This window comes from Myotis nattereri (assembly GCF_964212035.1).
Source record: "Myotis nattereri genome assembly, chromosome: 1".
NCBI classification, from domain to species: Eukaryota; Metazoa; Chordata; class Mammalia; order Chiroptera; family Vespertilionidae; genus Myotis; species Myotis nattereri.
This window is the reverse complement of record NC_138075.1, coordinates 29,087,213-29,112,122: the sequence shown is the minus strand read 5'-3', so window position 1 is coordinate 29,112,122 and position 24,910 is coordinate 29,087,213. Positions and strand designations below refer to the sequence as shown.

At 55.1% G+C, this 24,910-nt stretch overlaps 1 protein-coding gene across 1 annotated transcript in view; it reads left to right on the top strand.

The window, feature by feature from the left end:
- The window catches only part of PLEKHH1 (pleckstrin homology, MyTH4 and FERM domain containing H1), a gene marked incomplete at its 5' end in the record, with an annotated part of 44,984 nt that overhangs the window by 16,761 nt on the left and 3,313 nt on the right, over window positions 1-24,910 (top strand). The window contains 23 exons of the mRNA XM_081088245.1: window positions 1,089-1,172; window positions 3,127-3,208; window positions 3,486-4,222; window positions 7,244-7,322; window positions 7,941-8,032; window positions 9,410-9,560; window positions 9,750-9,892; window positions 10,707-10,817; window positions 13,250-13,336; window positions 13,666-13,827; window positions 14,719-14,799; window positions 15,124-15,306; window positions 15,670-15,778; window positions 16,490-16,602; window positions 17,163-17,339; window positions 17,686-17,783; window positions 18,210-18,387; window positions 18,906-19,061; window positions 20,105-20,205; window positions 20,902-21,043; window positions 23,046-23,188; window positions 23,546-23,675; window positions 24,606-24,692. Coding sequence (XP_080944371.1) covers window positions 1,089-1,172; window positions 3,127-3,208; window positions 3,486-4,222; window positions 7,244-7,322; window positions 7,941-8,032; window positions 9,410-9,560; window positions 9,750-9,892; window positions 10,707-10,817; window positions 13,250-13,336; window positions 13,666-13,827; window positions 14,719-14,799; window positions 15,124-15,306; window positions 15,670-15,778; window positions 16,490-16,602; window positions 17,163-17,339; window positions 17,686-17,783; window positions 18,210-18,387; window positions 18,906-19,061; window positions 20,105-20,205; window positions 20,902-21,043; window positions 23,046-23,188; window positions 23,546-23,675; window positions 24,606-24,692 — 3,426 coding nt within the window. The remainder of the gene's footprint in view (window positions 1-1,088; window positions 1,173-3,126; window positions 3,209-3,485; window positions 4,223-7,243; window positions 7,323-7,940; window positions 8,033-9,409; window positions 9,561-9,749; window positions 9,893-10,706; window positions 10,818-13,249; window positions 13,337-13,665; window positions 13,828-14,718; window positions 14,800-15,123; window positions 15,307-15,669; window positions 15,779-16,489; window positions 16,603-17,162; window positions 17,340-17,685; window positions 17,784-18,209; window positions 18,388-18,905; window positions 19,062-20,104; window positions 20,206-20,901; window positions 21,044-23,045; window positions 23,189-23,545; window positions 23,676-24,605; window positions 24,693-24,910) is intronic.

The following is a 24,910-nucleotide window of genomic DNA, read 5'->3' as shown; positions in this document are numbered from 1 at the left end:
GGCCTGGAGGTGACATGCAGGCCCGAGGGTCGGGTGCCCACAGCAGATGAGCCTCCGAGGCAGAATCAAGGCCCCCAAGCCTGCTTTTCCTTCTAGCCTGGGCTGCTGTGCTTTCGAGACAAACCTCGCTTTTCTGTCACCTTATGTACTCTCTTGATTATTCTGAGGGAATGGTGGTTCTCATGTGCTAATTCGGCTTTATTTTCTGTTTTTAACTTCAAAGATAATACACAAGTCTAGTAAAAAATGTAGAAAGCCCAGAAGAGGATAAAAGGACATTTTTCCTCTCCCCAATCCTTCCTTCCTACTCCTCCCTGTTAGCTGCTGTTCATTGTGAACGTGTCTTGTGCAGCAAAGCACAGCATCCTGTCTTCATGTTTATTTCTCCCTTGTTTGTGGAAATTTGGTGATTTTCAGTGTTGCGTTTTTTGCCTTTGGTGCTTTATCAAATGGCAACGGATGATTCCTGAGCAGGGGGTGTATTAGTTCAATAGTATGTACATTTAAAACGTTGACAGAAATTCTCAAATTGCTCCCAAAAAGACTTAGCTGGTTCATGTCAGAAGGATCATTTTCCAACATTTTTGATAATTTGGGATAATATTAAACTTTTAAATTGTGTTAGTCTGATAGAGGAAAATGATGTCTCACTTTTGTCAGATTTCTTAAAATTATGATGGAGACTGAACAGCTTTTTCATGGGTTTTATTGCCTCCTTTTTCTGTTGATTTCCTGTTCATATCCTTTGGGTTGTTTATTCCAAATTAAACCTTTGTATGTGTTGCAAATCATCCTCCCGTTGGTTTTTTTATTTTGTCTAAGGGATTCTTTTTGTTTTTGGCCAGATAGTAATTTATCGTGATGCTATAGATTTATTAGCCTTTTCCTTCATGACTTTTTGGGATTTCTCTATGCTTTGGAAGGCTTTTCCCACTTTAAGAATATTAAACATATTCATAAGTGAACTTATTTTTTTCTATTAGGGCACCCTGTACAGTAGCCTGATATTTCTTCTCAGGGTTTCCCTCCTTGAATTATTCACTAAAACAGTGACTTGTCATTAACTGAAGGTCCTCTCTTTCTTGTAGAAGCAGATGAGAGCTGAGGAAGCAAAGATTGTTCAAGAAAAAGCTGCAAAGATCAAGGAATGGGTGACCCTAAAGTTAGCAGAGGTGAGCCACACACTCTTCCCCAGAGCCTGGAATGGGCATGAATTGCCCGCGCCCCTCAGCCTTTTCCTGCCTCCTGTGTGAGGGGCCTTGACCGATCTTCATTTTGTTAACCATGTGCCCTTCATTCAGCCTCAATGCTGAGACCCTCCACTTCACTTTCCCCTTCCTCTGTGCGGCTGGGTTCCCAGAGCTCCCGAGTCGCTTTGTGCTGTAGGTTTGGGGGAAGGAGTGAGCCTCACTTCTGTAGTCACATCTGTTCCCACAGATGCACATGCATCTTACCGTCCGCTCTCTCCACTTCTCCTCTGTCCTCTCCATGCCTTTCCATGTTTAAAAATATACGAAGTTGTACCATTGCAGCTGGGTTTCCAGCGTAAATTGTAGTGGCATTAAGTTCTTTCACAACCACCTCCACAGTCTGTTTCCAAAACGTTTCAGCCCCAAATAGAAACCCATTCAACACTAACTCCATTCTCTCTTCCCTCCGCCTCCCAGCCCCTGACAGGCCCGGTTCTACTTTCCACTACTTCGTAGTTCACCACTTGCTATAGCTTTGTTTAGGAAACTCGGGACTAGAAGCTACAGTGCTACTAACAGAACAAACAAACAACAAACAGAAACAATAAAAAACCTCTTTCTAAACACAAGGAAAAGGAATTAAGGTTTGGAAAAAGATGGAAGCTCATTTGTTCCCCTCTGTCCTGACACATGTGGCCACACCTGTAGGGGGTCATCTGTCCCCTTCTGTGGACACACATCTCAGGTCGCCTGCGAGGCTATAAGTTCTTGGGGACAGAGCTGATGATTGCACAGCCCTGACCTCTTGCTAAAAGGTATGTTGGGTTTCATTTAAAAGAAATGCATCCTTAGCCATTTGGCTCAGTGGATAGAGCATTGGCCTGTGGACCGAAGAGTCCCTGGTTTGATTCCGTTCGAGGGCACAAACTCAGTGGGAGGCTCCTCCCTGGCCCAGGCCCTGGTCAGGACTCGTGCAGGAGGCAACCAGTGGATGTGTTTCTCGCACATCGATATTTCCTTCTCACTTCCACTCTCTCTAAAATCAATGGAAAAATATCCTAGGGTGAGAATTAAAAAAAAAAAAATTTTTAAGAAATGCGCAACCACGAAAATGGATCTCATAGACATCGTGTTGTTCAAAAGAAGCCTGACACAGAAGTACATGCTGTATAATTCCATTTGTATAAAGTTCAAAAACGGGTACAACACAATCCATATGGCCTTAGCTGTTCGGCTCCGTGGGATAGAGCTTTGGCCTGCAGACTGAAGGGCCCTGGTCAAGGGCACGTACCTCGGTTGCAGGCTCGATCAGTCCCTGGCCTTGGTTGGGGCATGTGAGGGAGGTGACCAATCTGTGTGTCTCTCTCACAGTGATGTTTCTCTCTGTCTCTCCCCCTCCCTTCTACTCTCTCTAAAAATCAATGGAAAAATACTCTCGGATGCAGATTAACAACATTTTTAAGAATCAATATGTGTAAGGATTCATACTTCGATGGTAAAACCCAGAAAGCAGGGCAGTGAGTCTCTTAAACTTAGAAGAATGGTTGTCTCTGGGGAGGGAGGGATGTGTGATTAGAAAAGGCAAGCCCAGGGTTGTTGGAAGTGCTGGAAAATTCCTTAACCTGGATGGTGGTCACATGCGTGTTCGTTTCAGCATCGTTTACGCTGTTCATTGACGTGCTATGCAGTTTTCTGTGTGTGTGTGTTTCACAATTTTAAAAAGCTTAAAAATGAAACTAGGAAGAAAAGGGCAGGGATTGCCAAATGGAATTCTATCCCAAATGAGACTGGTTAGCCCAGAGGGAGGGAGGAGCTCAGGGCAGCACTGTTCTTTTTCGAAGATTTGATCTTTAAAAAGGATTTTAAGCTTATTTTGAATGATATGTCTAAAGCTGTAAGCTGAGTATTCTAAACCTTCCGTTTTCCTTGTGCCCAGCTTGAGATGGAGAACCAGCACTTGAAAAGCTGTAATCAGCGCCTGGTGGAGCAGGTGGCAGCCCTTCAAGAAGCCCTAGAAGGTAAGTGGGCCAGTGTGTGTGTGTGCGCACGCGTGCCTGCTTCTGTGTGCGTGTTTGTATGTTAGGGTATGTGCCAGTGTGTGTGCGTGCACCAGGGTATATGTGTGTGCCTGTATGCATGTGTGTGTGTGTGCGTGCGCACGCATGTGCGTGCTGGTGTGTGTGTGTGCACGGTGTGTGTGTGTGTGTGTGCACGGTGTGTGTGTGTGTGAGTGTGTCGGGGTGTGGGGCTGAATTAAGATAGCTCTTGACATGCCTTCTTTTGCCCCAACGATAGCTCTTCAGATGGCGCTTTCAGAGAATCTGCTGGTGGCCCCCCAGGAAATCCCAGAGCAGGATTCTGTCCCTGCAGGGCCAGGAGCCCAGCTGATGGGGCAGGACAGTGGTGCTCAGGCCCAGGATGCTCTGAAGGACACTCTGCCGAGCGAGGACTCTGTCCCTGAAGTGAGAATCGCCACAGGGGAGTTCGGTTCCATCGTGGTCCGTCCCGGGGGACTATCAGAGGCCAAGACCCTTCCATCTCGTCTGGGAAGAGAGGGCTCTCCTGGCCAGCTGCGCGTGGAGACTTGCACCCCCGGACGTGCTTTGTCTTCCTGGGATGAGGGCCTGGCCACTGCTCAGGGAGGGTCACTCCCTGGGACAAAGACCTCTGCCAGGGAAGGTGGCCCCGGCTGCAGCCTGACCCTCCCGAAGGTGCGGGCTCCCAGCGCCCCCTACGACAGTGTCCAGCTGGCCAAGCGGCACCACAGCCAGCCCCCAGTGGGCCCTGAGCGCTCCAACCACGTGGGGAGCGTGGAGATTGGGACCCTCGCAGCCCTCCCCCACTCCGGCCTTCCCAGGGTGGCGGCCCCCGCTGAGCACGAGGAGGAACCAGAGAAGATGGAGATGGAGGAGCCACCCCCAGCCGGGAGGAAGGAGGAAAGAGAGAGCCAGAAGGTCTCCACAGCTGAGCTGGTGGGAGTGGATTTGGGAGGCAAGCCCCCCACACCCCCCTTGCACCGGTTTCCATCCTGGGTAAGAGGCCACCTGGGGGCTGGGCGGGGCTGCCGATGTGACCAGTGTCCTCAAGCACAGCCACACGCTGAGCAGGGACGGGGCGGTCCTCCTCGTGCTGCCTCCAGGAGCAGGTTCCACGGGGCCTGCCCGGAGCTCCCAGCCAGCCAGGGGCAGAGCCGGGATTTGGAGTGATTGGGCGGAGGCCAGCTCTCTCTGTCCGAAGCAAGCGCCCGCCGTGTGCCACTCGCCACGTTGGTGCTGGGTGGGGCTGTGCGCACGTCTTCTTGTTTGGCCTCTGACTCTTAGAGGTGGTGCCGCGTGGGCGCTAAGGGCAGGGCTTCCAGCATCCACCACTCGGGTTGCATCGCTCCCTCTGTGACCGGGGCAAGTGGCTAATCCTCTGTGCCTCGGTTTCCCCGTGTGTAAAATGGGGATCATGGTACCTGCTCTATCGGGTTAATAGTAATCAGTACTTGCAGTAGTGGGCCATGGGAAGTGGCACCGAAGTGTTGGCCGTTGTTATTTCTGAGCCTCGGCTTCCTTCCTTGTACCACAGGGTAAAGCGCTGTGCCGTCGGGGGGACGGCTTCAGAGTCAGGGCTCTGGGTGGGGATGCCGATGAGGCGAGACCGCCACGCGCTAACCTTTGTAGAGCTGGGTGATGGGTCCGTGAAGTCGTACTTGATCCTGTTCTCTCCACTTTCGTGTCTCAAGTTTTCCGTGAAATGGAAAGGGGGTGGGGCTGGACCTCGCTGAGGTGGCACAGGTCCGTGGTGAGGGTGAGATGAGATCTCGGATGGCGAAAGCTGAGCACAGAGCCCGCCACAGGCCAGGACTCCTTGCCTGTCTATGCAAGGAGTTGGATGCTGTTTTTCTTCACAGATGGGGGACCTGCTCTCCCTGCAGACTGAGTCAGGTGCCCAAGATCACGCAGTAGTTAGCGAGGGCCAGGCTTTAAGTAAGACACGTGGGGCAGTGAGGGTGTCCCAGGAAGGGCCCTGGAGTGGGGCAGATAAATTGGCACCGAGTAGTAAGATTAGGCACAAAAGGTGCTTCCTCCCAGTGGTTGTGGGCAGGCCCCCAGAGCCCGGCTCTGACGCTCCAGCTTCCTGCCTCTTGGGGGACATCTGAGAGTAGCTGTCAGCCTCTCCCTCAGGGTCTGACCCCTGGATGCTGCTGTGATGTGAGGCAGCACCGCAGGGGACGTCTGTCAGGCTCCTGGCAGCATAGGGAATTGTGTGCTGGGGGTGCCCCCCCCCCATCACTGCCTGGGAGGCCCACCTCAGCACCATCCAGGGTCTCCTTTTGAAATGCTGTTAGTTGGGGCCTCATCCCCCCAGGCTTGTGGGCTGCGTGAGTAGCAGTGATTGCCACAGGGGGCCTGGATGACTGACACACCGCTGGGGGAGGGCTAGGAGGTCCACAGGCACAGGGGGCCTGGATGACTGACACACCGCTGGGGGAGGGCTAGGAGGTCCACAGGCCGAGGATTGCGGAGCTGTCCCTGAAGCCCCAGGTCCTGGCAGGGCCACAGGAAGGGTGAGGCAGGGAAGCAGCAGGGGGACCGGGAGCAAAGGGGCAGGTGGGACAAGGTGGAGAGGCTTTGAAACGGGGGAAGGGCCAGGCCAGGCTGGACTGCCATCAGAACCATCCTCCTCTTGGTCACTGTATATACAAATGCTCTTGGAGCCCGAAAGCCCAGGTGGGCAGCGAGGGAGCACTCAGCAAGGGACCAGCGGGGGGCTTAGCTCCACCCGGCCCTGAGACAGGCTCTCTCCCATCGGCTTCGGAAGCCACAGGGGCCAGGGAGCCCAGCCTTTCTTCTCAGGTGAGACCAACTGGGCAGTGACCATGTGGGGGGGGGGGGGGGGGCGGGCGGGAACCAAGACTGAGGATTACAAGGCCATCCCATCCGAGGGAGTCGGATAATCTTATTTGCCAACTTAGGGTTTGCAGAGCCCTTTTTCTGTGGACCTCCAAAATAACCTTCGTTAGACATGAGACAACCTTCTGTGAAAGACTCCTTCCTATCTGTTCAGTGATGGTTGCCTAAATCCCTAAATCATGGCGAACCTGGATTCCTCAAGCTTCGCTTTTTCATCGTCCGCCACCACTGAGAGTAATCATCTTGATGCCTAATTTTACCACGTGGTCCCAATTTATCTGCCCCTCCCCAGTGCCCCTGGTGGGGCACCCTCACTGCCTCAGGGCGTCTTACCTTCCCTTCCCACGCCCTTATCCCTTATCCGGGGATCTCATCCCAGCCCAGCCCTCCACCCCAGGTGCCTCAACCCCTACGGCCCTGCCCCCTGAGCTGACCTTCTCTGGTCCTTGTGACTCACCGGTCACCTGAGGGGGCCTTTGTTGTCTGTTTATCTTGAGTGGAGAAAAGAGATATGCAAAAGAAGGCGGGGCCATGCAGGGGAGCGGCTAGAATTGAGGGTGGGCGTTCCCCATCCACACCCTTGTGCGCCTTGCACGTGGGGTTTTCAGTTGAGTGAGGCACACAGGCTTTGTGGGTGGGACCCAAGCCTAGCCATGATGGGACACTATTACAATAGAGGAAATATGTGTCCCAGCTTCCAAACTGACTGACACCAGGTCATTCCCTCGCCTCGGGGCTGACTTCCTCGTGGTCAGCACCCCACTTCTGGGGGTGAGAGCCTGAGACCCAAGAGCTGTGAAATGGGTCAGGCCACGGACCCCTCCCCTGGGAGTCTACCTCCGCCCCACCCCTCCCCCGCCCCCGGAAGGGAGGGGTCAGAGAGGTGAGAAGCTGTTGGGCACTGGTTATAGTCCAGGTGTTAGATGTTCACATTAATAACTTAATTGGATTCTCACACAGCCGAGTCTATTACCCCCATTTCAGGGCTGAGGCGCAGAAATGACGTAACTCACCCCGTTCTCCCGCCTGTGAGCGGCTGAGCCTGGGTGCAGACGCAGGTCTGGCTGCCTGCAAAGCCATGCTCTTCTCCACACCCAGGAGGGGCTGGGGTGGGGTAGCCGTGGGCTCTGACCCTCCTGGGCCCTCTCATTCCAGGAGAGCCGCATCTATGCCGTGGCCACGTCAGGCATGTGTCTCTCGGACATACCTCCCCGAAGTAGTGCCACCTGCTTCGGTGAGTTCCAGGTGGGGTGCCCGTGGTGGGCAGGGTGGGCGCGCGGGGAAGAGAGGTTTCTGGGCAACACCCAGGGCTCTGGTCACTGGGCACCCCATTTCCACTCCCCACCCCACCCCCCAACAGGTGAGTTTCAGGTGAAATCACACAGCCAGGGCTGCCTTGGAGAGAAAAGGAAACGGCAGATTCAGCCCATTACCTGCTGGTGGGCATGGCCTTGAACAGTGTTGTAGCCAATCAGAGAGCTGGAGGGGACTTCAGAGGAGGGGTCCCCCAGCCCAGCCTCCTACCTGCACTGCAGTGAAGGCTGTGGGTGGAAGGGGCACAGTGCCTTGATTTATGTGAGCCCCTGAGAGAGGCCCATCCCCACCACTGTCCCCCAAGTCCCGGGCCAGCCACGGCGTCCCCACAGGCTGTGAGCGCCCCGTAGCGCGTGACTGGAACTCGCCTTGGCCAGAGTGGGACTGAAGGCCGCGGCCCCTGTCCTGAGATCTGTCCCCAGAGTGCTGTTTCCGGCAACTCCGTCCGCAGCTTTCCTCCTCCTCCCTCTGCCGCCCCCACACCCCGTCCTGGGCCAGGGCACTGGAGCTCATCTCGTCCCTCTTCCCGCCCCCCCAGGTTCGAGGCCTCCCTCCCTTTCGTCCCCTGGGCCTTTCTCGGGCCTTGTCTACAAGAACTGCACGGTGCCTGTCTACACAGTCCTGAAGGGGGTAAGAAGCTGCTCTCCGAGGACGGCGCCCCCCCCCCACCCCCCCCGCAGGCCCCAGGGTCAGGTTTCTGCACACACACAACTCTGGGCAAGAAGCGCAGCCCACACCCTATGTCATTTTAGTTTTATTATTATCTCTATCAGACTTTTAGTAGAAAAATTCTACATTTACAAAAATTTGAATAAATATGATTGTGGGCAAAGGAAGAAGTAAAAGGTTAAACTATGCCTGCTCCACCTGCCCGCCCCCTCCCCCCCCCCCATCTTGTCACAGGCGTGTCCTGGAGGGTGGGGCTCCTTTTAGAACTTCTTATGTGTTCAAACATACACTCCCATATAAACTCGGTACATCCCCAGACTTTTTAAAACAAAAATCAGATAAAAGTGCAACATGTTTTATATGCATTTTTGTCTCATTTTATGGTTAGTTTTTGAAATCATAACAATTATACTTCGTAAAGCTTTTTATAGAAGAATAAAAAGCCAAAAGCGGAGCTTCCCCCCACATTGCTTTTCCCGAACTCCCAGCCCAGAGGCGGCTGTCATTCATGGTCTGGTGTTTACTCTGTAAGGCCCTCTCCTGTGTTCACAAATGCGTTCGCAAATAGGCGCTATCTCTCACTTGCACACACATGTGCATGAACACGGGGTCACACTACATGCATTCTACCCCTTGCTTGTTCACCCAGCCGGGTGCCAGGCCTTCCCGCCGTACCTCCCCGAGTAGGGCTGTCCAGTACCCTCGCGCAGGTGCCCACAGCTACCTTAACCTGTGCTCCTCTGATGGACAGCTTAGGGCACACCCCTGTTTTTCTGTAAGTGGTGTGATGCGCATCATTGTGCAAATCTCTCTCTGTGCACTTACGTATACGTGTCTCCGGAGGGCAGAGTGCTAGAGGTGGGCTTTAAGTTTTGACAGGCAGTGCCAATTGTCTTCTACAAAAACTTCATCACACCACAGAGAGCCTTCTCCCCAGTTTCACCAGCATCGAGACCAGCCATCTTAGTAAATGCCTGTCAGTGGAGATGGCTTCCCCGTCCCCACACGTTGGTGAAGCTCCCGTCCTCACCCTCGGGCTGTGGTGTGGCTCTCTGGCCCCCTAGTGGCAGGGAGTAGGGGTCACAGTGGTTAGGTGTTCAGCTGGGATGGGGCAGCTCTTTTAGGGACCACAGAGGATGGTGTGCCCCCTCCCCCACCACCAGCCCAAGGGGAAAGGTCAGGGAGGGACAGTTGTCTGGTGGGTGGCCTGGCTGGGTGGTGGTGTCCTTGTGCCCAGACAGGCTGTGCTGGCCCCCCCTGAGCACCTGGAGCCCAGTGCAGGTCGGGGGTGGGGATTGTCTTGCAGCCTGAGCCGCATGGGAAGGGCCTGTCTTGCAGAGAGTCACGCAGATCAGCACCGTGCCCTTTGTGGACGAGTCCTCTGGGTCCGATGACGACTGCAGCTCTCAGGCGAGTTTCCAGAGCTCGGTCCCCTGCTCTGAGCCCAGGAAGACCAGTGGCCTAGGCAGCCCCCGGGCTATCAAGAGAGGTACGGAGCAGGGGAGCTGAGGGGTGTGGACCACAAGGGCCCCTCACCTCCTCCCATGGGCAGTCATGCATGGGGTCCCTGCTTGAGCTCTGCCCGTGACCCTCAGCCCCAGACGCGGGGGTCCCGGGTGGGTGAGGCGCTGGGGCTGGCTGGCATGGGACACAGGCCTCGAATCCTCCCCTGGGCCAGGTGTCTCCATGTCCTCTCTGAGCTCGGAGGGCGACTACGCCATCCCCCCAGATGCCTGCTCCCTGGACAGCGACTACTCAGAGCCTGAACACAAACTACAGCGCACCTCATCCTACTCCACCGAGGGGCCGAGCCTGGGCAGGGTGAGCGGAGGGCGGCCCCGCCGGGTGGGGCTGAGGAGGGCAGGTGGGAGCTGCCTGCCCGGGACCCTCGGCACACTGTGGCCCGCCGAGCCCCAGGGGCTACACATAGTCCCTCGTCTCAGCTCCACGCTGACGCTGGGATGCTGGGAGCTGACGTTTCCTGAGTCCTTACCGTGTGCCAGGCACCGTGCCCCGTGCTCTTCATGTACTGTCTCAGTGGTCCTCGCACCCTCTCAGGATTGTTACCCCATTTTGTGGGTGAGAAGCCTGAGGCTCAGAGCCATGCTACTCCGGAGCCAGCAGTAAAGCCAGAGCCCGTCCCCAGCCCTTGCTCCACACCACCGAGCTGCCCTGTCTGCATCTCCCCCGCCCCGAACCCTCCGCCCCAGCCTGATGGATGTGCCCCTGTCCCCCAAACCCCTCCCTTCCCTGCTGCCTCAGTGGCCGTCCTCCTCCTCCTGGCTCATCTGTGAGGGAAAGGCTGACCTCAAAGGCCAGTTCAGCGCTTTCCTGAAGGCCCCTCCCCCGGCCAGCCTCTCCCTTGTGCAGCCCCTGACCTGCCACCTGCTCATGGTCCGGTGTGCTCCCCGGCCAGCAGGACTCTCCCCCAGCAGGCCCAGCCAGGTTTGATGTAGTCCTCTCTGAACCCTTAGCGGGACACAGTGCCCTGGAAATACACACAGTAGGCACTCAATCTTCTTTTCCTAACTGGTGACAGAGCAGTGACTCACTGGGCCACGTCGGCCTGTGTGACGTGCACACCTCAGTGAGTCCCCCTCTTCGCCCTCCCCCTCTGCACCCTTCCACCCGGCAGGAGTCGCTGGAGAAGTCAGGCTACCTGCTGAAAATGGGCAGCCGGGTGAAGACGTGGAAGAGGCGCTGGTTTGTCCTGAGACAGGGACAGATCCTGTACTACAAGTCCCCGGTGAGACCCTCCCCCCCAGGACTGTCGTCTGAGGGACCCCACCCAGCCCCAGGACTGTGTGAGGAGAGCTGGAAGAGGGGCAGGTGGCCCATGCCAGAGGGCAGAGGTCTGGCAGGTGGGAGAGGCTTTGAGCCACACACAGACCGTGAGGCTGGTCATTGGTTCTCCCAGTGAAGTCAAGCACTGAGAAGACAAAGGCAGTGCTAGAGGAGGTGGCTTGGACATGCCTTCCTTCAGAAGCCGATTTCTTTTACCTGGTTCTGTAAAAGAACTGTTCTAAAAGGCGAGCCCAGCCTGGCCAGTGTGGCTCAGTGGTTGAGCATTGACCCCTGAATCAGGAGGTCACGGTTCCATTCCCAGTGAGGGCACGTGCCCGGTTGTGGGCTTGATCCCCAGTAGGGGGCGTGTAGGAGGCAGCGATCAATGATTCTCATCATTGATGTTTCTGTCTCTCCCTCCCCCCTCCTCTCTCTCTAAAAAAAAATAAAAACATATTTTTGATAAAGGAGAGCCCATTGCCTCCTCCCCATCCTTCCTAACACTGTTCGGAATTAGGGAACTTTGGACATGGGGACTTATTTTGACAGGCCCTCCCTGATTAATAACCGATGTTAATGTTTTAAGGAGGGCAAAAAGGCCTTGTCTCTCGTGCAAATCTCGTTGATTGGCCGTGGCTGTCTCGAACACCTTGTTAAGGATTCTGGGCCTGGATTGCTCAATAGGCAGGCATGCTTTGATCGATGAGTAATGTCTACAGTGGCACTGGCAATGGGAATGGTGACATATGAGCCACTTATTTGCCACACTAGATATAAAGGATGTAGTAGAAAAAATTTAAGGGCTTTATAGCTTAGTAATAACTTGGTGGCTTTGGACCCAGTTTTCAAGGCTCGGTCTAAAAAGAGCAAAATCTTATCATTTGTGGCAGCATGGATAGACCTAGAGGGTATTATGCTAAGTCTGTCAGAAAAAGGCAAATACCACATGTTTTCACGTAAATTTGGAATCTAAAGTACAATATAAACGAACAGACAAAGCAGAAACAGACTTAAAGATCCAGAGCACAGACTGATGGTTGCCTGAGTGGAGGGAGTTGGGGGGCTGGGCAAGAAAGGTGAAGTACAGATTAGTCGTTACAAAACAGTCACAGGGTCTACGGCCATACCACCCTGAACGCGCCCGATCGCGTCTGATCTCGGAAGCGAAGCAGGTTCTGGCCTGGTTGGTACTTGGATGGGAGACAAAACAGTCACAGGGATGTAAAGTACAGCCTAGGGCCGTGGTCGGCAAACTGCGGCTCGCGAGCCACATGCGGCTCTCTGGCCCCTTGAGTGTGGCTCTTCCACAAAATACCACGTGTGGGCGCACACGTACAGTGCGATTGAAACTTCGTGGCCCATGCACAGAAGTCGGTATTTTGTGGAAGACCCAGTATTTTGTGGAAGAGCCACACTCAAGGGGCCAGAGAGCCGCATGTGGCTCGAGAGCCGCGGTTTGCCGAGCCGCAGTTTGCCGACCACTGGCCTGGGGAGAACAGTGATACTGTAATAGCGGTGTGTGGTGCCAGGTGGGGCTGGAAATGTCAGCAGAGCACCTGTGAGGCCTGTGATTGTTAACCACTGCGCTGTACACCTGAAACTAATACAAAGTTCTATTGACTGCACAGACAGGCCGCGGTTAGTCGGACTTGATGTACATCGTTTCGTGGTTACGTCACCATCTCCCATTTATTTATAAAAAAAAAAGTTCGGTCATTTCGACGTATGTACATAGGTGCTTTATGTTTTTTATTATTTATTTACCACAAGTAAAGGTTAGGAATTGTTGTCTTTCTTTTAAATTTTTTTAACTGTTTCACTTCATTACTGCTGTGTGTGTGCTCCATGTGAGTGACGTAGGTGCTTATGTAGGTGGGTTCCGACTAACGGCTAAATCATTGAGTCGCGCCGTAGGAACGGATCTCCGACGTAGCCCGAGGACCTACTGTATACTGTAATTTAAAGTATTTTTAAAATTTAAAAAAAAAAAGGAAAGAAATAAAGGCTCAATCTACACTTTTTGAGCTGGGTCCGAGGGACCCATGTCTGACCATTGCTCCATTTGGCTAGAACCAGGACGCAGAACACGTTACCCGCCATGCATAGCCCAGGAAAGCGTGGAATCACTTTCTCCTTAGCCATGACCTAGAGCAGCGGTTCTCAACCTGTGGGTCGCGACCCCTTTGGCGGTCGAACAACCCTTTCACAGGGATCGCCTAAGACCATCCTGCATATCAGATATTTACATTAGGACTCATAACAGTAGCAACATTACACTTATGAAGTAGCCACGAAAATAATGTTATGGTTGGGTCACAACATGAGGAACTGTATTTAAAGGGCCAGAAGGTTGAGAACCACCGCTCTAACTTGAGATCATGCCTTTCTTTACAGAGTGATATCATCCGGAAACCTCAAGGCCAAGTGGAACTGAACTCCCGTTGCCAGATTGTTCGAGAGGAGGGTGCACAGACCTTCCAGGTGAGCAGGGTCCTAACAGCTAGAATCGCAGGCAGAGAGGTGCTGGTTTGGACGTGGCTGTGATGGCTACAGAGGTGGGGCCACACGGGCGTGAGTGAAAGACACTTGGGTGTGACCCTAATTGGTGAGTCCGAGGAAGGAAGAGGACACAGAATGTGAGCGTGAAGGAAGGAGAGACAGGGAGAGCGAGACGAGGAGGAAAAGGAGGGGCGAGTACCAGGGTGGGGAGCAGGAAGGCCAGTGGGCGCTGGGGTTTGTGCCACCCAGAGCCAGTTTCTGTTATTCTACCCTCCTGTCTCCCGGCCCCGCCCCGGCCCCCTCCTGCACAGCTCGTCTCTGAGAAGAAAACCTATTACCTGACCGCGGACTCGCCCTGCCTGCTGGAGGAGTGGATCCGAGTGCTGCAGAGGCTGCTGAAGGTCCAGGCCCTTGGGCCGCCAGCCCTGCCTCAGGGGGGCACCAAGCCCACCGTGAAGGGCTGGCTGACCAAGGTATGGCCGCGGCGGGTGGGGGAGGAAGGTGGGCCTTCTGAGAGTCGGGATTCAGGAGCGGGAGTGCCAAGGGGCACTGGGTCCCCTCCTGATCCACAGCTCCTCCAGGGATTTCCTCACAGGGATTAGCTGGTTGGCCTCAAACACGGTCTGACCACACAGGGGTGGGGAATGGTTCCCTGGAAACACGGTTGGCTGTTAGAACAACAGCTGTTCTCAAGACTGAGGAATGTGCCCATTTTGAGGTCATTAGGGGTCCCCCACCCCAACCAGAACCCACCAGTATGAATAGTGGGAAGCTGGGACCTAAGCGAGGTAGGTGTGGCCACTTAAAAAACGTATACTATCCCAGGCCTGCCCTGAAGACGTTTTAGTGAGGGCTCTTCTGGTTGCAAAGAGCGGAGAAGCACATGTTAACCCCAAGTAAGAGAGGACATTAACAAGGAAGCATGGGAACTGGACCCAAAGCCGCCAGGAGGCAGAGCGGCTTGTCGGAGCGCGCTCAGTGGGTGCTCGCAGCTCTCTCTGCCTCTGCGTCCCATTCAGTCCCCTCTGTGTGCGCCTGCGGTCACCACACCATTTATACTGGCCTCCCTGTCCTTCCCTTCCTCTCAGCTTACCTACCACTCTAGCCTCTGCTAACGCAGGCTCTTCCCTGTCACATTCCTGGGACAGGACCCCCATTGGCCTGGACGGGGCATGCCCTGGGGCCCACTGCGGCCCCTCGCTGTGAAAGGGCTGGTTCCCTCGGGGAGTCTTGGCGTCTCCACTGAGGACCTGAGCTTGACCAGGGACTTTGACGTCTGCCTCCCTGTGGCTTCCCTTTGCCAGGCCCGGATTTACTTCGGGGCCCCCAGCTTCTGGTGATGCCGGCTCGTTTCTGCCTCACAGGTAAAGCATGGCCACTCCAAGCTGGTCTGGTGCGCTCTCGTCGGGAGAACCTTCTACTACTATCGGAGCCACGAGGACAAGGTACTCCCGGCCTCCGACAGCACCGTTCTCTCTCCCCCCAGACCCCATTCCTGGGACTCCACTTTCCCTTCTACCCCGTAACCCCACAGCCAGTGCAAAGCCAGCTGGCGGGCTCCCTCCGCAGAGCATGGCCCCGGCACGGTGGGGTCAGGCCACAGTTCCCCAAGCAGGCAGCCAGCGAGCTCTCGTCCCCTTCCTCCTGTATCTGTCCTCATGCACAATTCCCAGCCCTGCAGGGCCGAGGGTTCCGAGAGAGGAGTCCCCTATTCCCCCACCCCACCCCCCGCACCAGCTCTCCCATTCACGGAAGCCTCATGTCCGCAGCGACCCCTGGGCCACCTGCCCGTGCAGGACGCACACGTAGAGGAAGTCGACCGATCCTGCGACTCAGATGAGGACTACGAGGCCGGAGGAACCGGGCGGCTGCTCTCCTCCCACTGCACCCTGGTGATCCACCCCCCGGAGCACAGCCCCACCTACCTCCTCATTGGCACCGAGCAGGAGAAGGCAAGGGCGGCCGGGCCCCGAGGCCGCGCTGGGGCCTGTGCTTCTCGTCGCCCCCATCTTCCCCACATTCACGTTTATTTCCCTCCTGGACTTCTTGGCAGCTAGCAGTCCCTGGTTGGGAATATTCCTTATATTGAATTGTTCCCAGCGACCATCTCTTCCCTGAGGTAGAACCACAACCTTAGAAACCTGGGTTCGTGTTCACTCGATCCCAGGTCTTTCCTCTCAGACACGGGTGGCCCGGGCTTCTGCTCACCAAGCCAGCTGAGCCCCCCTGGGTGTGGCCCCTTCAAGGAAGGCCCTGGGAGCTCTTGCCCCATCTCCCCACCCAGCCCCAGCAGATGGCCTTCCGTCCTCCTCCAGGACACGTGGCTGTATCATCTCACCGTGGCCGCAGGGGGCAGCAGCGCCAAGGTGGGGACCGCCTATGAGCAGCTCGTTGGCAAGCTGATGGATGCGGAAGGAGACCCAGGTAGGGCAGCAGGGCTGTCCCGCCCGGGCTGCGGGGCGGTGGCGGGGGATTGGTCAGGACCCCAAAGAAAGCACTGCTGGACCCTGACGCTGTTTTAAAACCGCCGGAGCCGCAGAAGGGCATCCCCGTCCCAAGCTCGGGGCCCCTGTCTCCGATGAAGGCCCTGAGGTGACCCCTCAGGCGGCCCCGTGACCCGGGCCAGTGTTGTACTTTGTTCCCTGCAGCTTTGCTGGCGGGGAGAGGACTGATGAAGGAGGTCGCTGGCGAATCGATAGTGAGCGTTGTAATAAGCAAAGCCTCACCTCAGCCTGGGTCCCTGGGTCTTTATTTTGCTACTGATTCTGAGGAGCCGGAGGCACTGACAGCACACACCACCCCCCCTCCACTCAGTGCCACAGCTTGTTTATTCCAGGCTGACACACACCCCTCCGTCCAGGCCTGACCCTGCGGGCCGGGCCTCCCTGCACACACAGGCTTGCGCTCAGATGCCCACGCCTCGCACACTCGCGCTGTGGAGCCCCACGAGCAGAGCAGTAGCCGCCTTCCTGTGAGCTGTGCTTGTGAGCCCCACACTCTAGGTGTAAGCCCAGCACCACCGTGGACCCCAGACAGTTAGAACCTCGTCTTCCCCGCAGATCAGAGGGGTGGGTTGGGAGGAGAGTTCCCGCCCAGGGGTAACGGCTGCTGCTCTCCGCTGCTGTGCCTTGGCAGACTCGCCCCTCTGGAGGGACCCCATGCTGTGCTACAGCAAAGATGGGCTGCACACCTCCCTCACCACCCTGCCCTCCGAGGCCCTGCAGACCGAGGCCCTCAAGCTCTTCAAGGTAAAGTGGGAGCGGAGCCCAGGCCCACCCCCGGGCGGGGCGCCCTCGCCATGTGCCCAGGCTCTGCCCCACGCAGTCCTGCCCGCCATGGTGATCCTCGGGTGAGAACATGCAGTTAGGGGGGGGGGCCCGCAGAAGGATCTCAGAGGAGGGGCAGAGTCTCACAGGGTCCCCTCCACGTCCTGTAGGACAGGGAGGCGGAAGCTCTGGGCCTTCATTCCCGAGCCTGGGGGAGCCTGTGAAGCTGGACAGGAAAAGGCAGGCCTGTGCTGTTTCTGAACCTGAGGGATTCTGGCCTCTTTTAGAATGCTCTTTGTGCCTGTCTTGAATATTCTCTTTTTAGAAAAGGACTATGTCTTGCTTATGTAATAGAAACATTTAAAGAAGGAAAGATTCTAGCCCGAGGTAGCCTTCCCCACAAGCACAGTGCTCCCAGGCAGTGCTCCCTCTTAGAAACGTTCTCCCTGTGAACAAGCTCTCCCCCCCTCCCCGAGCCCTGGGCGGCCCAGGCTGTTCATTGTCTCCACACCTGCCAGTGCCCTCTGTCATGTCCCTGCCAGTGCTGCCAGCTCTTCATCAACGTGCCCGTGGAAGCCGCCTCTGTGGACTACCACGTGTCCCTGGCCCAGAGGGCCCTGCAGGTCTGCCTGGTTCACCCTGAGCTGCAGAGCGAGATCTACTGCCAACTCATGAAGCAGACCAGCTGCCGCCCGCCTCAGAAGTACTCCCTCATGCAGGTAGGGCTCCCCGGTGAAGAGCGGACAGGAGCCATTGGCCAGGGCTGCCCAGGAGCGGGAAACGGGAGGAGGTGACGACGCAGGTATCCTGAGCCTGGTAGCCAGTGGGCATGCTCAGAGCCGCCTCGGCACAGCTGCCCTCCCTGTGCCCCTTTGGATGAGTCTGTGTGCCGTCAGCTTGTGTGACTGCTGTTCTGGTCAAAGCCTGACCAAGTTGGCTTTGGTACCCAGAGAAGGTGGGGGCGCCGGTTTGGGTTCGGAGAGAGTGCCGGAGGCTCTGCAGCTCAGGGCCCTGAGGCGGGGCCTGCGGGCCCAGCATTCACCCCACGCTGCCTGTGCCCTGCAGTGCTGGCAGCTCCTGGCTCTGTGCGCCCCACTCTTCCTGCCCCAGCACCACTTCCTCTGGTACATCCAGCAGCAGCTCCAGCGCCACGCAGACCCCAGGTGAGAGAGCGCCGTTTCCCCGCTGCTCCTTCACTCCCGCTGTGGCATGATTCAGTGTCACAGGGAAACCGGGGTCAGAGCCCCCCACCCTCTGAGACTTGCTCCGTGGCCATGGGGGCTTCACCGGTGGCTGTAAACACACACACACACGTGGAGGTCTGGGCGGGCCTGGGCTTCTGCACACCAGTTCACGTGTGCGTGGATGTTTTGTGGGGCTGTTGCCTCCGGATTATTCCCAAAGTGTCATTCTCTGTGGCCATGTTCATATAGGCCCTAAATGGCAAGTTAATACCCCACGCCCGTCTTCAGGGCTTGGCTCACAGCCTGCCTCAGCGGCTGACGTGGTCCTGGCCGGGTCTGGGCAGGGAACCAAGGCGGCAGGGAGCTGTGGGTTCCGTGGCATCCCTTCCTCACCTGTCTTTTTAGAAATGAAACTGGCCAGTATGCCATGTACTGCCAGCGGGCCGTGGAGCGGACCCTGCAGACGGGGGAGCGGGAAGCCCGGCCGTCGCGCATGGAAGTGCTGTCCATCCTGCAGCGGAACCCCTTCCACCACTCCTTGCCCTTCAGCATCCCCGTGCACTTCGCCAACGGGACCTACCAGGTGAGGGCGGGCGTGTGCCCTGTCCTGAGTCTCTTCCAGAGTGGAGCACCTTAAGGCCAGGCGGGTGCTAAGCCTCCGAGGATTGGCAGATTCTTGCCAAGCAAACCAGCAAAAGAATGGGCCTGGGACTTCGGGGTGGGAGTGGGGTTAGTGCCAGTGTGGCAGGAGGGAGGAGCTTGAATCGCAAAAGCGCTCCACTATTTGATGTCCTGGAAGTACAGCTTCGAACCCATGTGTGAACAAGAAACTGAGACACTGACCAAGAAGATGGCATGAAAGGGCCTCCAAAAAAGCGAGAGTAAAGGGCACACAGGGCTTATGCCGGTTCGTCGCCAGTGGGCGGGCTCATCCCTGAGGCATCACCCTCGCGTGTGAATACAGAACGGACGTCTCCTTGGGCCTTGCACCCGCCCTTGCTCCTTCTAGGCAAGCCTTCCCACCTCTGCACGCAGACCCCTCCGCGAGCCCTAGTGGGCGTCCCTCAGCAAGCCCCCCTGGGGCTGTGCTCTCCCCTGCAGGTGGTGGGCTTCGACGGCTCCTCCACAGTTGATGAGTTCCTCCAGCGGCTGAACCAGGAGACAGGCATGAGAAATCCGTCCCACTCCGGCTTTGCCCTCTTCACAGATGATCCGTCTGGCCGGCCCCTGGAACACTGCCTGCAGGGGAGAGTCAAGGTGGCCGCCTCCCCGCTGAGCCCTGAGCCCCACTGTCCCACCGCCTGGCTTCGGGGTTTTGGTGGGGAAAAGCCTGCTCTGCTGGGTGTCTGGCGGTGTCACAGCCTGTTTGGTGCTGAGCCAAAGGTGCCCCCCCCCCCACTTCTATGCCATCCTAAAACGTGCTCATGTGGACAAAGATGTTTGTGCTCTTGTCTCTGGAGAGAAGAGCCCTTACCCCTCTTTCCCGGGGGTGGCTGTGCAGCATCCAGGGGAAGCTGCTGCTCAGCTGGTGTGGGAGGGACAGGAGGAGCTTCTCAGCAGCAGCCTGACTGAGCCTGCCGGTTGCACGCACACGCACACACACGCACACAGGGACACGGGTGGGCACCTGCATGCCCAGAGTCCCTGGATGTTGTGTCTGCCAGGCCTGTGCTGTGCCTACAGGTTCAGCCACAGTTTTAGGAAGTAGGTCCTTATGGTACTTGGGTCTGAAAGGCTCTTGAATGGGACTGAGGACCTGTCTTGTATTGTGGTCTGAGATTAGAGCCGTGGTGCGTGTTAAGTGTTTGAGGGAATGTGCTGTAGCACTTGATGAGCTGCTGTGAGGGTTTGGGTCCGTCTGCTTTCTTTATGGCAGCAGGACAGAGGCCTCTAGTCCTGTACCATTGCTGGGAACACTGTGCTACATGCCTTCTCTGTAAATGTCGGGCATCTGCAAGGCTTTGCTACACAGCAGGCCTCTGGGTGTATTTGCTGAAGAGGAGAGTGGGGTGGGATGGAATGGGAGCTGGTGATGTGAGGCCATGGTTTTTGACTGGGGCCTGCCTTGCCTCGGGGTGGGGGGCGCTCAGATGTTAAGGCCAGTAGGGGAAGCTTTGCTGTGCTGCTCACGCCAAGTCTGTGAGGAAGCGCAGGCACCTGGGGTCCTGGCCCCGTAGGTCATCCTCTCCATGGAGGACAGTTACTCCACTCTGCCCTGCTGCTCTGCCCGAGGCCAGCCCTGCCTGGACCTCATGCCCCTCACCAGGTGCTTTTCTGACTTTTGTCTTTGCCTCTTCAAGCTCTGCGATGCCATTTCCAAGTGGGAACAAGCCCTGAAGGAGCTGCACTCCAGGAAGTCTGAGGGTGGCACACGTGTCGTGAGGCTGATGTACAAGAGCAGGTCCTGAGCACGCCCAAGGGGGGGGCCTGGCGTGAGGGCTGCGCCTGGGGTGCACAGGCAGGAGGCCCACAGATACAGCACCGCATGGTGCTCATTAGCTGGGGAGCCAGGCCGACTGGGCAGCTCAGCTCTCAGTCCCTATACTGCATGTACACACACATGCATGCTTACACACACACACACAAACATACCAAGAAAACAGACCAACCTCATGAGATGGCTGCATGTGTTACCTTAGGAGAGGGAGATTTTGTATGAGCACTAAATTTAAGGCTAGAAACAAATTGCTCCTATACCAATTCCAGGGAATACAGAAGTAGGCATCCTGACTTTTTACCAATTTGAGTAAGAAAATTCCATCCCAGTTATGTCTCCAGGCAAATAGTTTCCATTAGTCTCTTGGCTTCTTAACTCATCCAGTTCCCTAATAAGTTGTGATTCCTGGTACCAGATCCCTTCATCAAATCCCGTAAGTCTAATGGTGTATCCAGAATTAACCACATGCTACTGTTGCCATGAGAACTATGGGCTCTGTGGCATGCTTGCTTAAATATTTTGGAGGCAATAGAAAATAGGCTTAGAAATGGTATAAAAAGAGTCATTTCTTTCTTTGGAAGTCAAGATAAAACAGATGCCAAGATGACCTTGTCCTTTTGGGATCCCAGCTGACCTGGCTTCTCGCCCTCTTCCCTGTAGGCTGTACTTTCGGGGTCAAGTCAAAGGGGAGACGGAACGCGAGCGTCTGCTGCTTGCCTTCCAGACCAGTGGCGAGATCGTGGCCGGGAGGTTTCCGGTCAACAAGGAGCTGGCTCTGGAGATGGCTGCCCTGATGGCCCAGGTACGGGTCTGTTTGGGAATCAGGAGGGTCAGGCACCACCTTTGGACTCGCAGGCGGAATGCACCACACAGCCTGGAGCAGGAGATTCTGCAGGAGGGCGGTGCCAGAGGAGAGGGTGGCCTTGCCCCTGGCTCCTTACCCAGCGGAGCTCCTCATTGCACACACAGGCTGCGTGCAGATCTGTGGGCGGGAATCCAGAGGCCTGGGTTTGAGTCCTGGCCACTTCAAGCTCTGAGATGTTGGCCACGTTACTTTACTTGTCTGTGCTTTAGTTTCCATTTCTGTGACTGAAAACAAAGATACCGCCAAACCTACCCCCACAGGGTTGTACTAAGTATGTTCTTAAATAATGCATAAATGTATGCCATAACATTTGTATTTAAAGCTGTCAAACATTTTAACTAGAATTAGAAAAGGAACACACATTCAGACTTTGACTCTTCTCCCTGTTACTTTTAGGAGGCCATCTTGCCAAAGGTATCTGGGATACCTGTATGGTTCCCATAGATCTACTTGCTGAAAAAGAAGGGGAAATAATAATAGCTGATCTTTAGCCCTGCCCGGTCTGGCTCAGTTGGTTGGGCATCATGCCATGTATCAAAAGGTTGTTGGTTCAATTCCCTGACAGGCCACATACTTGGGTTGCAGGCTCCATCCCTGGAAGGTACGTGCAGGAGGCAGCCGATCGATGTTTCCCTCTCACATCAATGTCTGTCTTCCTCTATCTTTCTCTCCCTCTTTCCCTCTCTCTTTCCCTCCCTCTCCTCCTCTCCCTCTCTCTCTAATAACTGATCTTTAATATAATAAACACGTATTAAATACTCTATAGAGGACCCCTTGCTAAATATTTTATACTAGAGGCCCAGTGCACAAGATTCATGCACTTGGGGGGGTCCCTTAGTCCAGCCTGCACCCTCTTGCAGTCCAGAAGCACTCAGGGGATGTCTGACTGCTGGTTTAGGCCCTCTTATACTCAGGCCTGGTGCATGAGATTTGTGCACTTGGGGTGGGTCCCTCAGCCCGGCCTGCACCCTCTCACAGCCCAGGAGCCTTCGGGGGATGTCCAACTGATGGCTTAAGCAGGGAGTGGGCCTAAGCCGGCAGTTGGACATACTTAGTGCTGCCGCGGAGGCAGGAGAGGCTCCCACCACTACTGCTGCACTCGCCAGCCATGAGCCCGGCTTCTGGCTGAGTGGTACTCCCCCTGTGGGAGTGCACTGACCACCAGGGGGCAGCTCCTGTGTTGAGCATCTGCCCCTTGGTGGTCAGTGCATGTCATAGTGACCGGTTGTTCCGCCATTCGATTTGCATATTAGCCTTTTATTATATAGGATATATTATCTTATTTAGTTCTCATCCCCACATAATAGGTGAGGATATTGAAGCTCAGAGAGTTTAAGTAACCTGACCAGCATTACAAAGCTGGTAAGTGGCAGAGTTGGGATTTGAGCCAGGTGTCTGACTCCAAAGGCCACATTTGGAACTCTCTGATACACAGTTCAGTCAGTCCTCACTTAGCATCATCAACTTGTTCTACAGCTTTAAGCAAAACATCTCATCAACATTATAATGAAGTGACATTGAGCAAAACTGTTCTTCAAGGACCTGCTGTACTCTAGGATCTGTAGCATCTTCAATCCTATGTCCCATATTTTTGGATTGGAAGCCGGAATTTCTACATTGTTTTCCCTGTTTGCCTCTAATTAACTGTGTCTTTGGTTAAGACACTTAACCTCGGCTGGAAAATGAAAGTTGGATTAGATAATCTCTAATATTCCAGGACCCTAAGGTTGTTTGTTTATCTCTAGTGTCTGTGAAACTGGATATAAAAGGCCAGTTCACAAGAAGTGTTTTTTCACATCCATTTACACCTCCCCAGTAAAGTTATGAAAAAAAGGGTTTATTACACCTTTCTCAACAGCCCACCCTCACCACTACGCCCATACCACCCGCACCATGTCCATATTCTTGACTTGTAAGCTTCCATGTGTTTTTATCACAGGTAGAGTTTGGGGACTTGGAGAGGCATCTCTCGCCAAGCCCTGGGGGCACACCCCCTTCCAAGGCTCAGCACCACCTACAGCAGGTGCTAGACAGGTTCTACCCAAGGCGCTACCGATACGGGACACCCACTGAAAAGTTGAGGTAGGCTACCAGGTCTTACGGCAGTGGTTCTCAACCTGTGGGTCGCGACCCCATTGGGGGTCGAACGACCCTTTCACAGGGGTCACCTAAGACCATCGGAAAACACATATATAATTACATATTGTTTTTGTGATTAATCACTATGCTTTAATTATGTTCAATTTGTAACAATAAAATTGGGGGTCACCACAACATGAGGAACTGTATTAAAGGGTCGCAGCATTAGGAAGGTTGAGAACCACTGTCTTACGGGGTCTTGTGGGAGATGCGGGCTGCGGACTTGGGGAGGTCTCAGAGCTGCCATGGGAACATGTTGGCACTTCACCAGCACCGTTTCTCTCCGTCTGTCCAATCCAGGTACCTAGTAGATCAGCTGACCACAAAGTGGGCAGCACTGCAAGGCTGCTCCCCTCCTGAGTGCATCCGCATCTACCTGACCGTGGCCCGGAAATGGCCCTTCTTTGGTGCTAAGCTCTTTGCTGCTCAGGTAAGTGCAAGTGGTTTCTAGTGGAAGGAGTGGTGACCACGCCCTCAGGAATGCCCTAAGTATCTCTTGGAGTTATAGTCCCTAATCATGTTTGAGTCTAGTCTGCAATGCCTGCCTGCAAACTAGCAACCACCAGGGGTCGCTATCTTTCCACCCATTTCTGACCTATACCCCATTCCATGGTCCAGAGCAGTTGTGATTCATTGCTTTGGGTCCAGGATTCTTTCTGGGTGTCCCACATCTTTCCTTTATTGACTTCTTTCTCAATGCTACCCTGGGGGGAAAAAGATAGGATCAGCTAGTTATAAAGGCATATAACACGGGATCCCACTTGGTATGGGAAGTTGGGGAAAGCTACTGAAAAAGGTGACATGCCTACCTCCCCAGCCTTTTGGGGATTGCCCTACTGCAGCGCTGGCAGCGAAAACAGTCGTTCCAGGAATTGTCCACTAAATAGCCACTTTTCTTACTTGTAGGGTCTGTCGCCCATAAGATTGTATTTTGCTTTCCTGTTTCTTTTACAGTCCCTGTGAAATTGATTGAAGCAAGATGCACTCCAGCTGGGAAAGACTGTGGGTGGAGGGCTGTCAGTGTCAGAGCTGGGAGAAAACAGTCTGTTCCCCACACCCATGACAGAGCAGCCAGGGACGCTCTATTCTGCGCACAGAGCTTCCCAGTCAATGGGCTGTGGCAGGATAGGCTGTGATCTCCTCCTGCTCGCGATTGTTAGTAGGTAGCCAGAGCCCCAAGGCCAGATGCCTCCTGTGCTCTCCAGCATGCTGCACAAATGCCATCTTTTGTTTTCCAAGATAAGGAAAAGGTTGGAAATCACTGCCCAGCAGATCCCTGCGTGTGCCTTCCTAACAAAGCTCTCATGGTTCAGAATCCATCGCTGTGGATGCGTCTGATGGGGTTTTCCTGTTTCCCCAGCCTGCACAGCTGTCTTCCAAGGAGAACCCTCTGGTGTGGATTGCTGTGAACGAGGATGGTGTCAGCATCCTGGACCACAACACGATGGTAAGGAAGGAGGAGGGCTGGCTCCCCGATCCCCTCCTTCTCCTGATAGTCTTTTCTTCTCTCTGGACTCAAAAGCCTGAGCGAAGTGACCCGCCCCCCTCTCCCTACCCCCTGCCCAAGCACAGCTGTTCTCTAGTCTAGACACAGCATGTAGACATCGGAGATGTGTATCTCCAGATTATGACCACTGAGGAGTTCTTTCCTGGTTAAGCTCCTGT